This window comes from Microcebus murinus, chromosome 22 (genome assembly GCF_040939455.1).
Source record: "Microcebus murinus isolate Inina chromosome 22, M.murinus_Inina_mat1.0, whole genome shotgun sequence".
Classification (NCBI taxonomy): domain Eukaryota; kingdom Metazoa; phylum Chordata; class Mammalia; order Primates; family Cheirogaleidae; genus Microcebus; species Microcebus murinus.
Window position 1 is genome coordinate 13,409,548 of NC_134125.1, and position 18,199 is coordinate 13,427,746.

An 18,199-nucleotide genomic window follows, 5' to 3' on the forward strand; every position below is an offset into this window, starting at 1 on the left:
TTAATGCGCTCCTAGCGTCATTGGTTGTGCTGAGAAGGTCTGGGAAAGGTCCCAGAGAAGGAGGCCTGGTGAGAAGATGGGGAAAGAGGTGGGCTGGAGACCTGCAGGTGACCTGTGGTCTGCTGGGTTGGTCTGGGTTTGCAGGGCCAGTGCTCTGGCCAGGCATACACTGGGGGCCAGGTGGCACAGCCTCCCTGGGCAGCTAAGGGTATGGGCTTTGGGGCTGGTCAGCCCAGATCTGATCTGTGCCTTAGATTGTTCAACTCTAAAATGGGATTAGCAATAGTATTAATACTACTGCCTGAAAGGGTGGTTATGAGGATAAAAGGAGGTAGCAGGCAGAGGGCATTTAGCAGAGATTGGCACATAATAGTTCTCAAATAATGGTGGTTATCATGACTGTCGTTTTGTTGTTGTTATTCAAAGAATCACATAGTGGTTAAGAACACCAACTCAAATGGTACAAAAGCAATTTATGTAACCAAAACATTTGTACCCCTGTGATATTCTGCAATTAAAAAAGAGAAATATTTGAAATATATTGAGACTTCATAAAATTTGCAGTTCAAAAATCAATTTGCATATCTTAGCTGTTCAAAACATAATGAAAAGTTTTCGAATAACTGAAAAAAAAAAAAAAGAATACAGACTCTGGAGCTGGACTCCCTGGACTTGAATCCTAGCTCTGCCACTTCATAGCTATGTGATCTTGGGCAAGTTATTTAACTGTTCTGTGCTTCAATGTTGTCATCTGTGAATGGGGCTAATAATGCCTCCCTTGGAGCAATTCCAGTGAGGATTAAATAAGTTGATATTAATATATACAAAGCACTTACAACTGGTACAAAATGTTAAGTAAGTGTTTGTTATTATTAGTATTATTACTGTCATTATTATTATTTGTAGAGGTGGTTAGGAGAAGAGATCCCAGGAAAGAATTTTGCAGACAATAATAGGAGGAAGCTAGGGCTCAGTACATAAGTATTGCCGTCATAGGGTTGTGAGGGCATAGACTTGTTCAAGGAGGGACTGTGTGGATTGTTTATCTTACTGTGTTTATTCATTCGTTTCAGTAGGGGTGTGTGGCAGAGGAAAGAAATCTGGGCTTTTTTCAAGACAGACCTGGGTTCAGAACCCACAAGCTGGTGGCTCTGGGCAAGTCACTTTATGTCTTTTGCCTCAGTTTCTTCATCTGTAAAATGGGGATCGTGATAGTATAAAACGTCTAGGAGGTTGTGGCGAAGATTAAATAAGAGCATGCTTGGAAAGCCTCCAGCTTGGCGGCTGGCACTTTCTATGTACTCCAGAGATTTTAGTTAATATCCCAATGCTGCAACTTTGTGTAGTCTGTGGGAACCAGGCAACTTAGACACAGAGTTGCTGATACATCATCATCTACTCGGCCAAGATCTGCGGCACTCCTACGATGCACCTGGCACCCTCTAGGTGCTGGGAGACACTGATGTGAACAAGACACCCAAGGGTTCTGCTGTCATGGAGCCAAGTGTGCTAGAAATTCCATCAGTGTCATTGCAGGGGGTCTGAGAAAGGAAAGGCATTGCTGGAGGATGTGCCTGGCTCTAGGGACATCTAAGCAGAGGAACTCTGAGATGGGTGTGCAGACCCTAGGGAGGGTCCGGGGGCTGGAAATTCTCTGGGGAAGGGTGGGAACTTCTGTTTCTTACTAAAGTGGAAAGAAAAAGCACAGAATTCAGCAGCTATATCTCTCTCTCCTACTTTGTCCTGATGCTACCTGTGTGACTTCACACTGCTGTTTTTCCAGCCAGGGCCCCAGTTTTGCAAATGCAGGGTGATGTAACCCTCCTCCTGGCCTGTTTTGAGGATGAATCGTGATACACCCCATGTGAAAGCTCCAAGAGGATGGCAGACAGGGGAATCCTTGTTCTGGTTCCTGGGATCTGGCATCTTCCCCACTCCCTACACACATACACCCTCCAGGGTCTATCTTTTCCTGGGGGAACTAGCCTGGAGGCTCCTTCCCCTTTCTGGCCTCTTCTTTCACCTGGCTGGTGACAGCCCGTGGGGTGCACTGACCACTTTCCTCGTGTGTTGGATGACTCCTCACCAGGTGCCTGGATCAGCAGCATGAACAGCTGCCTCCCTCCTCAGCTTCCCCAAACAGCATGCTGGCCTGACCCAGAAACGCAGCAAGAGTGCAGAGGGGCCAGGACACCAGGCAGCATAGGAAGATTCCCCATTCTGTTATTACTATGTGTTCCCAAGTCCTATTGGCTTGGGCTTGAGTCCTCCTTCAGCTGTGTGGCTCCAGGCAGGTGGTTTCACCTCTCTGAACCATGAGGATTCCACGAAGTAATGAATAAAACCGTTGACCACAGGGCCTGGTACACAGTCAGTGCTCAATAAATGTGAGCCATGACTTTGATTTCAGAGGCAGCGTAGCAGATGGGTTAAGAGCCAACCTACCCAGGCAGGTTCCAATCCCAGCTCTGCCACTTAACCAAGTATGTATCATAGACACAGGTAAATCACATAATTTCTCTGTGCCTCAGTTTCCTCAACTGCAAAATGGGGATACTAACATTCCCTTCCTCAGAAGAATGTAGGGAGGATTACATGAGTTAAGACACATAAATTTAAAGTGCTTAGAACAGAAGCTGGCACAAGGCAAGTGCCCCGTAAATGCTAATATTGCTATTCCTGTTTTCTAGCTGCACATCCTCCCTTTCTTCCCCCTCATTCTTGAAATGAGAAGGTAGATTAGGTCATCGAGTTCAGTTTCCTGCTCCTTTGCGGGCTTCCTCTCCTTCCTGGTACACTGGCCCCAAGTTAGCCTTGTTCTAGGCAGAGGGGTCTCCTGCAGGTTTCAGGGTGGGGTTGTGGAAGGCTGGGCAAGGAAGGAGGAAAGGAGACTCTTCCAGAACACACCCACAGCAGACTCGCCCATAAATAAACACAGTCCCATCCGCATATAAACACAACACACCCCTGCACCCACTGGAATCCACACACAAGCCACCTCTGCCCCGTCCCACCCACTCAGAAACCTCACCCCAGCCCCCAGCCAGGTCCCAGGCAGGGCCAGATTTCTCCCGTGTGTCATGCAGTGATTCTGCCCGTAATCAGCTTCAAACACAAGCTGGCCCCGCCCAGCTGTAATTACAGAGAGAGCCGAGGCTTCTGTGCCCAGCCATGACGTCAGCCTGAAGCTTCCAGCCCGGTGAGCTCATCCTACATCAAGTGAGGGCCCAATCACTCAGGAGTTGCCATGCTGTGGGGCCTCAGCCTCCCCCTCTCAGCTGGGGGGAGGGCAGGAGTCTTGATCTGTCAGCTCAGCACAGATCTGGGATTCAGAACAACCCAGGTTTCCACCCAAGCCTTGCCATCCCATACATGTATGCAAGAGCCAAGGCTCTGTGCCTCCGTTTTCTCATCTGTAAAACGGGAGTGATGAGGATAGTGACGCTGTTGTGAGGGTTTAACATCATTCTGTCTGCAACGTGCTAATTATTTCAGGAGCGGATACACATACACACAGACGAGGCAATAAACCGTAGCAATTGTTGTTGTTTTCCATATTATTATTTTTAGCAAACTGCCTCATGCAAGCACTGTTTAATATCAAAACAATTTCTCAACCTGTGACTCACTAAGTTCCTTAACACCCCCAACCTACCCTGATCCCATGAAGAAGGCAGGGCTGAGACCCTAAAGCCCACAGAGGGAAAATGCCATGCTCAAAGTTGTCTACCTGTTGGGAACAGATCAAAGATCGGAACTCAAGCCCAACGGACCTTTAGGCCAAAGGAAGATTTGTAAATTCATTCTTTGACCTGCTGCGTGGGAGAAACAGAAAAGTTTAGATTTGGGGGTTTGAGTTTCAGATCGGACATCCCACCTGAGTATATAGCATTTTTTAAAGATAATTATCATTGTTAACAGTCATAGTAATGATAATAGAAGTCATCATTGGTTAACATTTATGACGGCAGTTTCCTCATCAGTCAAATAGGAATTATCTATCCACTAGTACCACTAGTACGCTTTTCTCACTGGACTGTTGGGATAATACTAGTATCCTTTTCTCACTGGACTGTTGGTGAGGATTAACATTTATAAAGCACTTAGAACAGAGCCTGGAATACAGCAAGCACTATGTAATTGATAACTCAAAATGGAAAATATAAAAGCTGATCAGTCTGCTAAGTGCCTAACAAGAAACACCTCATGTATTCCTCATCTCATCTCCAAGAGTTGGCTACGATTGTGTCCATTTCATAGGCAGGTAAACTGAAAACTCAGAGGTTCCTGGGAATAATGTTACTGCTGACAAAGATTCTTTGCTTGACCAAACAGTAATCAGGCCCCCAAATCTCCTCCTAGGCCCACCTGTGCAGTCCCTTGTAAAATTCACTTCTAGCAAGAACCCTGCTGTATCAGTTTAGCAACAACCACCCATCTTCAATATCTGATCACCCTCAATATTTCATCACTGCCCATATCTGATCAGGTTCCTCATCCTCCACCACCCCTGGGTAACGTCTGCACTGCCAACCCTGGCCTGTCTTCGGCTAGAATGCCCTTCAGTGGGTTTAGCCAGAATCCCCCCAATCTCTGATGTTTCCTCTTAGTAATTTTCCATTCACCGACACCCTCTCTCTGTTCCTTGGCTATAAATTCCCACGCTGGATTGGGAGTTGAGTCTCATCTTTCTCCTCCACTGCAAAACCCCATTGCAGTGGCCCCTGCACCTACTGAGATAGCCCCCCTACCAAATAAAGTATTCCTTACTGTGTTTTAACAAGTGTCATTTTAGAGTGTGTGTCTGTGTGTCTTTATATATAGTTTTAACCCCTCTCCTAGGAGTACAGGGAGGCTCTGAGAGCTTGGCCCGGTTGTCAGTGGGATTCCAACCCATACCCATCCACCTTCCAGTCCCCTGGGCTCCTGCCTCTCTCTTCCCCTTCTGGGGGTTCCCAGGGGGAGGGCAGGATACAACACGCTCTGGGGAAGGTATTTCCGGAGGGTGACCTGAGCCCTCAGCCAGGCGCAGGGTTATTAATAGCCGGCCCCGTGCCCGCTAGGGAGGGCAGCTCGGGAGCGCGGGCGGGGCCGGCCGGGAGCAGAGCCCGTCCCTCTGCGGTGGCGGCTGAACTTGGGCGCCGCGGCCCCTCCCGGCCCCTCCCCCTCCACGGCCCAGCTGCCCCTCCGCGGATTCTCCGGGGCTGGTTCATCACCTCCGAATACTCCAGTGACAGGAGGCGCTTGCAGATTGCAGAACCCGCCTCCAGCCCCCAGTAACAAATAAATAGAAGGCTCCCAGCCCAGAAGCCAGAAGTTTCTAGGCGCGCGTGCACGGGCTTTATTAAGCTGCCGGCCGCACTGTGGACTGCAGTGGCTCTGACTGCGAGCCTGGGCACAGCCTGGGAGGACAGTGGCTTGCTGATCTCTGGTGAGGCAGTGCGGAGAGGGGCCCGCTGGGATTCTGCTGGGCCAGCAGGGGGTCACCTTTGGGGGCTGGAACCCCAGCCTAGTGTGCGCCACCATCCTTGGCAGTGGATGGTAGTCCCCCGCAGAAGATCAGCACTTTCTGACGCTGAAGAATAAGCTTTGAAGGCCAGCCCACCCTCATCACCTTGTTGTGTGACCTTGGGCAGGTGGCTCCTTCTCTCCGAGCCTCTGTTTCCCCTCTGCGCTAGGCTGCCACCATGGCGGATGGTCAGATGCCCTTCTCCTGCCACTACCCCAGCCGCCTGCGCCGAGACCCCTTCCGGGACTCTCCCCTGTCCTCCCGTCTGCTGGACGATGGCTTTGGCATGGACCCTTTCCCTGACGACTTGACGGCCCCTTGGCCTGACTGGGCTCTGCCGCGGCTCTCCTCCCCCTGGCCGGGGACCCTGAGGTCGGGCATGGTGCCCCGGGGCCCCAGTGCCACGGCCAGGTTTGGGGTACCTACGGAGGGCAGGAGTCCCCCACCCTTCCCTGGCGAGCCCTGGAAGGTGTGTGTCAACGTGCACAGCTTTAAGCCGGAGGAGCTGATGGTGAAGACCAAGGATGGCTACGTGGAGGTGTCTGGTGAGTCAGGGGCAGGAGGGAGAGAGAACCGGGGGACAGGGGTGTAGGCCTGAGACCTGGGAGTTGCCAGGAGAAAGTTTCCTCAGAGGGGAATCTGTGACAACATGATACAGGTGACTCAGGGCTCAGGAATGTGGCCCACAAAGTTATCTTTATGAAACAGCTCTCCTCTCCCGCTTCCAAGAGAAACCTTAACCTGACCCAGCTTTGGGGGCCTTTGGGTGCTGTTATCAGTCAGGGACAGGCAGGGAAAGGGAAACCACATTCGGTATTTTTCCAGAAAGAATTTAACATACAGACCAGCTTATACAGATACAGACAGAATACGAAAACAAAGAAGAAATGGGATTTATTGCTTTCTAATGTCACCACCCAGGGGCTGGAAGGGCATGTTTAAGGCTGAGCAGGTGGTGTTAAAAAATACAACAGGTTTCCAGTGAAACGCCTCCCCTTATGCCAGATAAGGAAACCGAGGCTTGCTAGTAATGACAGTGAAACTAACTGGTAACCTTGACAGTTTGCTATCTGCTGGGCACCTTGCTAAATTAACTTGCCCACGGCCACCAAGGATTCAGACGCAGGCTGTCTGGGAACTGGGAGCACTCACTAGGTGTCAACAGCTGGACTAAAATGGTAATATTTTTTTTCTCCAAAATAATCCTCAGTCTTAGCCTGAGTAGCAGGGCTGGCTGGTCCCATTTTGCAGCTGAGGAGGCTGAGGCGCAGGCAGGACCGGTTCACCATGAGTCATGCCATGAGTCAGCAGTAGGACATCTGTGCATGATTTTAGGCCTGGGGCTCTTGCGGCCACATCCTCGCCTGGGAGAAGGAACAGAGGGAAGACAGGAAGCTCAGCTTCTGTTAAACTGGGTAGCAGAGAAAGCTTTCATTTCCTTCCTTCCCAATTAATACTCTATTAGAAAGAGTGGGTTCCCGGCAGAGGCCTGCCCCCTGGAGAATGAATAAAAGCCGTTGGAGACACAAGGCCGGGCAGAAACAAGCCCCAGCAAGGTTCAGGGAGTGTTTCAAGGCCACTCACGGCAGAATTACAAACATCAGAGGCCCCAGTGGCAGCGGGGCGTGGTGGGCCAGGAGACACGCTGGAGCCACCTGCTGCGAGGGGTGGGGGGCAGCCGGGCTCTCTGCATTGGCTGGCGAGCCAGGCACCAGCTCCAAAACTGGCTCTCCCACTAATGGCAGGATGTGCACATGATTAATATTTAACTTCTTTGAGCTTCTGTTCCCTTATCTGGAAATTGGGGTTGAAATGCTGCACCATAAGGATTGCTGTATTACATGGGGTGAGGCTGTGAACTGATACTACAGACGTAGTATCTGGAACACATGGAGTCGGTGTTGTTGTTGTTGTTGTTGTTGTTGTTGCAGTGCTGGGCACATAGGAAGGTCCCAGTAAATAATAAATGATAGGTGCTCTCTGAGAGCTGGGTGCGGATTCCAGCACTGCTGTTCATTCGCTGGGTGGATATGGACAAGAAAGTCATCTCAACGCTCTGAAACCTCAGTTCTCCTGTCTGCAGAATGGGCATCATGATAATATCTATCCTGCCAGACTGCAGGGAAGATTAAATATGTGCAGACAACATATGATAATCTATGCAGAGTCCCTGTAAAATGGAGCTAATATTAGTGCCTGCCTGGCACTCTGTAAACAGGATGATTATTAACACCCTTCCAGTCCTTCTTTTCATGAGAGTTCTGGAGGTTTCCAGTCCAGGAGACTACCATGATCCACTAGGAGAACCTCTGTCCAGCCTTTTCTCCAGCCTCTTTTGTAGGTGCTTCTTAACAGGTGGGGACTGGCAGCCCCAGGCCTTACTGTCCTTACTAATTCAGAGTCTTTGGGTATGTCACAGAGCCTCAATTTCCACCTCTGTAAAATGGGTTCATTGGCAGCTTAAATAAGACAAAGATGAAGCCTTTTAGATGTCCAGGTAGTGGCCCTCAGCTATACAAAAATCCAAACTCCCTGACAGTACATACGAGGGCTTTCATAAAAGGGGTTTAAAAAGTAAAACCGAGATCAGCTCTATTTAAAAAGCAACTTTCCAGGGAAGTCAGAAGTCAGATCCAGTTTCCCATCCTACACCACATAATGACAAATCTCTTCTTCCGCAAGCATCCTGTGCTAGGCCCTGTGCTAAATGTCTATACCCATACTGGCTCACTGGTTCCACACAAGGACCTTCTAGAAAGCATGGGTCAAACTGTTAACCCACATTTTACAGATAAGGAAACTGAGGCCTAGAGAATGTAACTCACCAGGGTTGACCCGTTTCTCTGTGGCAGCGTCTGAGACTCAACGCCAGGCCTCCCTGGCTGGTTCTGAGTCCGGGTGGTTGGATCTGCTTACGACTGCACGGCCCTGGGCAAATCCCACGACCTCTGGGACCTCAGCTTTACTGTTGGTTTTATAAAGAGGTGTACTAGATTAGTATTTGACAAACGGTGCACTTCAAAGTGTTACCAGGCATCTGAGAAATGGGGAGAGGGGAGTTCAAAGTATTATAAGTAAGGGCCAGATGAAGTAAACTTATAACCAGGTCTCCTCACTGCAGGGCTTATCAGAGCCTTTAATTCACTAATGTTGTTCGTGACTCTCTGAAAGGCAGCCCTATCTTATCTGACCATGTATGAGTGTCTTATTTCAGGGAAGTGTTTGGAAAATGCTGGACTAGACAATTTCCATCAAGCCTCCCATTTCCCTACCCCCATTGTGCCATCACAAGCCAAGAGATGTTCCCTTCATGGGCCACTGGGCCAGGCCCTGGCTAAGAAAGGGTCTGGAAAGCCCCAAGGCCTTATTCCCTCCGCCCCTTTCTCTTTAATCCCACCCTTTCTCCTTAATCCTGGGGCCCCTGCCTTCCTTGGGAACAGAAACTTCTTTCTTTAGCTGGGCCAATAGCGTTCCCTGGTTCCCTGGTTCCCTGGAGTGCTGATGTCTGCTTCTTGGCACCTGTGTTTTGTCTGAGGCATGTTGAAAACCATGGTGGCTGCAAGGGGCATCTGGCTTCCCCTGGCCTCCAGATGAGGTTTTTTTTTTAAATCATGATAATTACTTCTTTCTGTTTACAAAAATAAAATGTTTTCATGATAGAAAATGTAAGTAAGAAATCAAAATCAAAAGTTAAGAATCACCCATAATCCTTAAACTGCTCCAATAAACAAGCTAAGTATGCAAAGTAAGCCTAAAGAGGATCCTTCTGACAAAACCCTCTTTCAACCAGATTAACCTCTGCCCCAGAACTCACTTATGGAAATCTTGGAGCTACCCGTGTTCAGAGATTCTCCCTTCCCTAACCCCAGTACCCTATTTTCAGAGCATGGACACAGACACCTAGTTTCCGAGGAGCAGTTCTTTCTGCAAACGTTAGAATAAACCATACACGTTCACCTTCACACAGTATGTTCACAATTGATGAAGCGATTCTGTGACTCGCTTTCATTTGCTCCCCACAGTAACCCAGTAAGTGTTGTCATCCCCATTTTAGAGAAGAATAAACCAAGGCTCAGAGGGCAGAGATGTGTTAGGACATGTCAGAGCAGGGACTTAAATCCCAAATCCAGCGTCCTGAAACCTGTCTGCCTGCTTTTGAATCTTTGCTCCAATCACTTCCACGCACAGCCCTTAACCTCTCTGAACTTCAGTTTTTCCACTCATAAAATGGCATTAATAAAAGTCCCTTCTTTTATTTATTATTTTATTATTACGAGCTAGGGTTGTTGCAAAAAATAAAGGAGGTAAGCAGGTAAGGGGCTTAGAACAGTGGCTGACACCAAGTAAGGGCTATACAAGTTTGCCATTATTATTCCCTTCATCGTCATCGGTCATTGTTCCTAGGACACCAAGCATGCAGAAGGATTCCGGGATGCAAAAGGGCTGAGTCAGAGGCACTGGCCTGTCCCCAGGGGAAGCAGGCCTCCGGAGGCCCAGGCTTTGGGGAGGATACCAAAGAACAGACAGTGCCCTTCTGGCTGCAGGCCCGTACTGGAGCCAGGCCGTTGGTGGTCACGGAGTTGGCAGCACAGAATAAACTCTCTGGGCAGCCGCACATGCACAGCATGTTCTGGTTAGCCAGACACTCGAGTTTAGAAATGAGTTCCTACGAACGCACCTTTCTGCCCTGCCAGTGGGAGCATAAATTGGTACAGGCTTTCCTGAGGGCAATTTAGCAATATTGATTTAAGCCTTAGAAATTCTAGAACTTGGAATTTAATGCTACAGAACTCATCAGGTCTGGCGCGAAGATCTAGCTACAAGAGTGTTTAGTGCCGCGAGCTTCCTTCCAACGTGGGAAACATTCTCAATGCCCCAAAGCAGGGGACTGGCTTAGTGAACTATTAATATTGTATATTCCTCAACAGAACACTGTGCAGCCATTAAAAATCATGTTAAAGAATATTTGGTCATATGGAAAAGTAATTATAATGTGTTAGCAAGAGAAAACAGTAGTGTTCAAGCATAGTGCATACAATGGTCCTATCTGATAAAATATTGATGTACATCTATACTATAATAACATTTATAATCTCCAAGAAACATAAAAAGAAAAGTCTGGAACATATAAAAAATGTTATTAGTGGCTTCCTCAGGATGATGAGATTATGGGTGGTTTTGATCCTTTTTTTTTCCCTTTATTTTCTAACATACACATGCATTATCTCGTAACCAGAAAAAAGTTATTAGCAAAGGAATAGTTAGGCCGGGCATAGTGGCTCACACCTATAATCCTAGCAGTCTGGGAGGCCAAGATGGGAGAATCACTTGAGGTCAGGGGTTAGACACCAACATGAATAAGAGCAAGATCCCCTGTCTCTACCAGAAATAGAAAAAATTAGCCAGGAATGGTAGTGCACACCTGTAGTCCCCAGCTATTTGGGAGACTGAGGCAGGAGGATGGCTCGAGCCCAGGAGTTGTAGGCTGCAGTGAACTATGATCACACCACTGCACTCCACCTGGGGTGACAGAGTGAGACTGTCTCAAAAAAAGGAATAGTTAATAATCACCTATAAATTGTCAGTTTAAAAAAAATCTGGACTGCAAAAAGATGCTATATCCCACAGGGTTATTTAGAGTGCAGATTCCAAAGCCCCTCAGAAGGGCCTCCCTGGTTAAATGAGGTTTCTTGGCTCTGGAATGTGGGAGTGAAAAGTGATAGTCGAATAGCTCCCCGTGCACTAATACAGCTTGTTTAAAGAGAAATTGGAGACAATTTCTTCATTAGAAAGAAAGAAAGAGAGAAAGGAGAGAAAGAGAAAAAGAGAGAGAGAACAAGGAAGGAAGGGGGGAAGGAAGGAAGGAAGGAAGGAAGGAAGGAAGGAAGGAAGGAAGGAAGGAAGGAAGGAAGGAGGGAGGGAGGGAGGGAGGGAGGGAGGGAGGGAGGGAGGGAGGGAGGGAGGGAGGGAGGGAGAAGAATGAGGAAGAGCCCAAAGGATCAGAATTTGCTATATAAATTGCAAGATAAAAGCCAGTTTAGGCTAAAGCCTTCTGTAATTTCACTTTTTTCCTCCCTAAGAGAACAACAAGAAAAAAAAAAAAAGGAAAGCCCTCCCCCACTATCTGGTAGGAGGTGGGGCTGGTGAAATTTCACACCCATGGCACCTAACATGTCCTTTCCTAAGGAGAGCTCCCTCCCTCCCGTGGGAGAGGCTGGTGTTCTGGCAGATTGGAGCACTATTTCTGGGCTGTTTTTTCACTACTGGGTACAGAGAAATGTGGCTCAAAGAGCAAATCAGGAGTTGGAATGGACAGAAATCCAAGGGCAGAGGGTGTCAGGCCCCAGAACTTGGCCAAGATCTAGAAAGAGCTGATCCAAAGCCCAGAGCCATCACTCACCTGTTGGGTGTCCTGGGACCTGTCACTGGGCCTCAGTTTCCACATCAGACACAAAGGAGAAAGAAGCCCATCCTCAGAGTGAGGAGAGGGCTCTGTGAGTTGCACAGTAAGCAGGTGGCAAGGTAGCCCATAGCAGGTCACCACACTTTGCACCTACCACTCTGTCTGGGATGTTAGCCCCAGGGTTCTACTGGTGGGTTAGGTAGAAGACTGGGAGATTTGGTACATGTGGCCCACATTCTGTGATTTCCTAAGGCTAAGATTTAATTATTTACAAACCACAGTCCAAGCCTCCTTTCTTGTCCATTATCTTGTTTCATCTCCACAGCCAGCCTGGGAGGTGGGCTCTGGTGGGTCCTAGAGGCAGAAAAGGGCCCCAGACCGAGACGACTGGAGTCTCTAGACCAACCTCAAGCCACACAGTGAGGCAGGGGTAGAGCTCACATTGGAACCCAAGCCCTAACCGAAATGATGCCCAAGGGATGTAGTTGATGACACACGACATTTCTCTTCCTTCCAGGCAAACACGAAGAAAAACAGCAAGAAGGCGGCATCGTTTCTAAGAATTTCACCAAGAAAATCCAGTAAGTAACCTCACAGTGTGGCACCCAAGGTGGGAGTGGAGGAGAGGGCACACCTGGGACCCGAGATCTGGGGTCTCTCCCTCCTGGAAAGCTCTCTTTCAAGACACCGCACCCCCAGGGCAGGGCATCGAACCCTTACACATAACATGGGGGAGAAAAGTGTTCCATCAAACCTGCAATGGGGTCCCAGAAGGGGGGAGCACATGAACTGTGCCACCTCATCCACGCAGTGCCCTGCGAGGTGTGTATGAACAAGCCCATTTTACAGATTAAGAGTCTGAGAGTAGGGGAGGTGACTTGACTTAGCTGCAATTAGAAGAGACATCACCTTCTTTGTATTATGGGGAAACAAAGTTGCCCGAAGGTGAAAGGACATAGCCAAAGTCTTTTTAGGACAGCTCAAAACAGATCCCTGACCTCTGAATTCCACGTTCAGTCCTTGAGCAAGGATCGCTATTTCCTCCTCTGTAAAATGGGGTGCTGATTCCGGGCTTCCTGGAGTTACCAATTGAAAATGAAATGAGAGCATGGCACATAGTAGGTCCTCATAAGTGGCAGTTTGTTATTACTACTCCTGTTATTGCTGTTGTTGAATCTTAACTCTGCTACTAGCCCTGGCAAAGAGGTCCTGTGGCCGAAGAGATCGCCCTAGCTGAGTTCTGAGGTTTCTTTCAGCTTCGGGATTCTGTATTCCCGTCTCTCCCCTCCCGTGTCCATTCCGGAGCTTCCCAGAGCCTCCATGGTTCTTGGAAGCCTGTGGACACATTCTGGTAAGGCAAACGCCAAACCATTTGTGCTTCACGCCGCTGGCTCCATGACCCACACCTCTCCCTGGCATGGCAACCGGATCAAATATGGCAGAGGGGAGAGAAAGGGAGAAGGGAGAAGAAGGAAGCTGATGTTTCTTTTGAGAGGCTCCAACGAGGTCATGGGATAGAGTCACAAGCAGGCTGGGATCCGTGGGGGTTTCCACCCAGAGAGGATGCCGTGGTGGCTCTTTTCCTCAGCCACGGCTGGGAAATCTATCCCAACACATCAATCTCTCGGGAAAGGCCCCATCTTGACTAAATGAGGGGGAGGAAGAGGTCTTGGAATTTGCCTATCAGGTTGCAGGCAGAGCAGCTGAGCTCTTTCCTGCACCCAGCTTGGAGAGAGAACAGGAAGCAGAGGATGCCCAGAGCCAGAGCAGACTTTCCCCTTGTTCCACATCTTCCCGGGTATTCTGTTCTGCCACTCATGACGCCTAATGATGCATCAAGCACCGTGCTAAGAGGTTTATAGGTTTAATTTCATTTGATCTTTAAAAGAATCCTATTGAGTAGGTATTATTAAGCCCATTGTGTGGATGAAGAAACTGAAGCTCAGAGGGGTGGCTGATGAGACTCAACCAAGGCCACACGACCAGTGGAGAGCAGACCTGGAATATTATTCAGCCTTAACAAAGAAGGAAATCCTGCCATTTGCAGCAGTGTGGGTGGAGCTGGAGGGCATTATGCTAAGAAAATAAGCAGAACACAGAAAGAAAAATACTGCATGATTTCACTGAATCTAAAGTAGTCCAACTCATGGAAGCAGAGAGGACAGCACTTGTCAGGACGAAATGAGGAGATCTTGGCCAAAGGATACAAATTTTCAGTTACATGGGTTGCATAAGCTCTGAAGAGCTAATAACGTTCATGGTGATAATAGTTAACAAATACTACATATTTGAAATTTACTAAGAGGGTAGATCTTAAATTTAACCTTCTCATACATACACACAATGGTGACTATATAGCGGTGATGGATATGTTAATTAGCTTGATTAGGGTGATTATTTCACAACGTATACACATATCAAAACATCAAGTTGTACACCATATGCGTACATACACACACAATTGTATATGTCAGTGATATCTCAATAAAATTGGCTGTGGGTTTTTTTTTGTTGTTTTTAAAGGGAGCAGATCTGAGATTTGAAAACATGTCTCTCAATTTTCAAAGCCCATGACTGTCTTCCTTGGTTAGAGGAGACCAAATTACAGTCATTTGCAATTCATTCATTCACGTATCACCTTCACTATTTCTGGCCTTACATGCTTGCCTTTCTATACCATTATTTGCTTAAGACATATTTCTTTTAGATCAACTCACTTTTGATAAAGTTAAATTCTCATCACTACAATGTTCACTGAAGAAGGCAATCATGAAATAAATCCAATGAAAGCAAAATGTGGTTAAATTCTAACTAGATAATGTTGCTTTGCCTAAGGGCCTAACCCTTAAATCAGCTCTTACTTTGTTACAAAGGGAAAGTAGCTAGTGTTAGAGGCTAAAGGTGTTAAGGCACATTCACACTTACCTGAGACATCTTTTTAGATGTAAATGAAAGATTAAAAGAGAATTAAAGAGGAATAACTTTCCTAGCATGTGGGTCCAAGACAGTTTGGGCAAGTCTATTCCTCTCTCTCTGGGCCTCAGTTTCCCCATGTGTAACATGAGAACATTGTCCTGGACAAGCAGGAAGACCCCTTTGGGGGCTCTGATACTCTGTGGTTCATGATATTGCAATTTGTGTTAAAATAGTCACAGCCGTCAAGATGCCTATGTGCAAGGTAATTTGCTACACAATGTAATTCTCACACCATCAAAGAGATAGACACTATTGTTACCCTCTTTTTCCTACAAAGAAATAGGTTCAGAGAGGCCAGATCACCAGCCCAAGGTTGTACAATCAGGAAGAGTCAGAATTTGAGTGCAGATCCACTTGCCTGCAGAGCCCATGCTTTGGACCGGAGCTACTGTTCACAGTGTCCCAGGTGTGCACTGGGTTGGCATATGAATGGTTAGACAGTCAGCCCATCCCCAGCAGTGGGACAGGGGGTCCAAGCTTCCTTGTTTCTCTTTCATCCTGCCCAGCAGCACCCTTGTTAATCTCTGTGGTTCCGATTTGGCATGGAGTCTCTGGGGTGGGTGCAGCTCATGTGGCTACAAGGTTGCTGTACAGAATGAAAAACAAAACAAATCAAAGCTACCCAGCCCCTCCTGGAAGGGGCCTGCCCATAACCAGGAATGGGCTTCCCCCCTGTCTTGGTTCTTGCATCAAGGCCCTGGCATTAACAGGGCCTGCCAGCAGAGCCAGCCTGAACCAGTGAAAGATCTAAGGGGATTGCACCTCCTGGCCTTCCCTTCATGGTCCTTTTTCCAAAAGTCTGGTGCCAGGGAAGGCAGGAGATATCATGATAAGTTACTCCGTCTAAGTTTAGAGACCAGGATTCTAATTCCAGTTCCCATCTGCCATTTACCAGCTGGGTGACCTTGGGCAAATCAGTTCACCTCTCTGAGCCTCAATTTTGTCATCCATGAGTTGAGGATAATAATAGAATCTAACTGGTGGGGTTATTGTTAACACCTAAATGAGACGATTCATGTAAAGTACTTGGAACGTAGAAAGTGCTCATAAGGTCATAGTTTTCACTATTTTTAATAATAATGGCACCCCAATGAGACCACTAACATCTCCACACAATTTCATAGTTTGTTGAAGAAACTACACACCATATAGCATCATTCACCCAAAATGAACCAAAAATCATAAAAATATCTCATCAGAACTGAAATCAGATTTGGGTTAAGAAATCCCATCTTTGATGCTTTCTCACTTATTGAGCTTGTTATTTGATTTCCCCGAAGTCTCTGTTTCTTGATCTGCGAAATGAGCATATTAATACTTACCTATTACTCATCCTAGATGCTTATAAAACTCCAACCAGGTGATGCCTATAATTGAGTTTTAGGAGCAAAACAATTATGACTTGCTGAGAGTTGTTTAATGTGTGACCAAAGTCAAGGCTTATTCTCCACATCATAGAGTAAGTTGCCATCTGCAGTCTACCTGCGGCCAGCCTGACCCCTTTTATCTGCTAAGGTGCCAGTCCCACCATTCAAGCATTTTGTAGTAAAGCACTCTGCAGCAGGCACATGCCAAATGGAAATATGTTACCTGCTATGCATAACACCTTACTTATAAAGGGACGGTAGTGGTTCCATTTCTGCTGGCAGTTGTGGTCAGTGGAGGGTGCTAAGGCAAAGACCTCAACCTAGGGCCAAATAATTGGGTGACAACTCTCTTTTAAGCCAGGAACTACTGTTCAAGCAGCATTTGACTATTCGCAAACATGTTCAGACGCTGTCTCATTCTAGAACTTCAAATACTCTACAAATTCAATATTATTATCCCCATTTTGCAGATGAGGAAACAAGCTCAGAGCAATTGAATGATCTTTCCAAGAACTCATAACTAGAAAGGGGTAGAGCCAGGATTAAACTCACCATTGTATATCCCCAAAGCTTAAACTGTTATCAAAATATTTACTTTCAAATGAATAAAGAATGTTTGAGCTCTGTTGAAAATAATAAATGAATAAAATCTTGTGCTTCTCCTAGGCTTCCAGCGGAGGTGGATCCTGCAACAGTATTTGCCTCACTTTCCCCAGAGGGTCTGCTGATCATCGAAGCTCCCCAGGTCCCCCCTTACTCACCATTTGGAGAGAGCAGCTTCAACCACGAGCTTCCCCAAGACAGCCAGGAAGTCACCTGCACTTGAGACCCCAGTCTTGGCCCATTCTAATTCTGTCCCCAACCCTAGTGCTCCTCTGATTCCAGGGTTATATTACTTTAGAGCTCAGATTTAATGCCACTGAATGTTGGGGGTTGGGAGAGCAGGGGACTGACCCCGGATTCCCTGGATCGTGTAGATTTCTCAACAAGCTGGCGCAATTGGCAAATCATGCTTGGTTGCGTTAGGCCAAAATACTAGTTTTTCTTTCTTTACCTTTTCTATCTCAATGAAAATGTTGCACATTCTATAGTTGCAAAACAAATAAAAGGGGACTTAACATTTCACATTGTATCTTACCTTGCAGCTGATGCAAGAGTTATTTTTCTCTGGGGACCTCCCTATCACCCAGGTTCCTACTCTGGGCTCCCAATTTCCATGCCTGCCACATGGTTTGGTCGATGAAATCCATTAGCTCACCCCATTGTCCTTCTACGTCCCTGGCCTGGAAAGGGTGGTAGACAGGTCTTATATTCCCATATGGGATTTTTCCATTAACCACATGAAAACAAACAGTGCCTTCTGCTCTCTGCCCGGCACGTTCCCAAGGTTCCCAAGCTGGCACTCCCTAAGGACTCTTGGAGACTTTCAGTTTATTCTCTGGCCAAGGTCCTCTTTTTCTTGTGTCCCTTATGTCCAAGTTGGGATTTTTACCGAGGGGGCTGTCTCCAGACGGCTCCATCAGGAACCAAGCAAAGGCCAGGTAGCCTGGCAGATAGGCTAGTGGTATTGTTTATATGGGTGGGACATGTGTGTCATTGTTATTTGAGTTGTGCTGTTGGTTTGAGGAAAATAACAGTAAATAATTGATAATAATAATAATAATAATAAAGGAGCTGATGTTCTTAGTCTTGTGTGCTTCTCTCGATGAAAAAATAAATGCAATACCACCTAGATATACAGCATCAGTCAGTGATGCTGTAGATTAACGTAATAGTGCCTAATGAATAGTGGCTTAGATAGCTATTGTCTAATTTCACAAACAGTTTAGAGGTAAGTGTATTCAGAGTTGATTTTTCCAATTGTTATGCCACCAATAACCCAGAGTATTTCCATCTTTTTCCTCTGCCATTTATGACAAGTCTACATCATCACAGTCTGTCCTC

At 47.1% G+C, this 18,199-nt stretch overlaps 1 protein-coding gene across 1 annotated transcript; it reads left to right on the forward strand.

Moving 5' to 3' along the window:
• Window positions 1–5,070: 5,070 nt before the first annotated feature.
• Window positions 5,071–17,941, forward strand: HSPB8 (heat shock protein family B (small) member 8). Its single transcript, XM_012756502.3, has 3 exons — window positions 5,071–6,054; window positions 12,430–12,493; window positions 16,922–17,941. Exons 1-3 carry the CDS (start codon window positions 5,688–5,690, stop codon window positions 17,079–17,081), a joined length of 591 nt encoding a protein of 196 aa, XP_012611956.1. The 5' UTR covers window positions 5,071–5,687; the 3' UTR covers window positions 17,082–17,941.
• The last annotated feature ends 258 nt before the right edge of the window (window positions 17,942–18,199 follow it).

Excerpts from the sequence above, each read along its gene's own strand:
- HSPB8 (XM_012756502.3), top strand. The coding sequence starts at position 5,688 with ATGGCGGATGGTCAGATGCCCTTCTCCTGCCACTACCCCAGCCGCCTG. Across the intron at positions 6,055-12,429 it reads TGGCTACGTGGAGGTGTCTG|GCAAACACGAAGAAAAACAG; the intron begins GTGAGTCAGGGG and ends TCTTCCTTCCAG. Across the intron at positions 12,494-16,921 it reads AATTTCACCAAGAAAATCCA|GCTTCCAGCGGAGGTGGATC; the intron begins GTAAGTAACCTC and ends TGCTTCTCCTAG.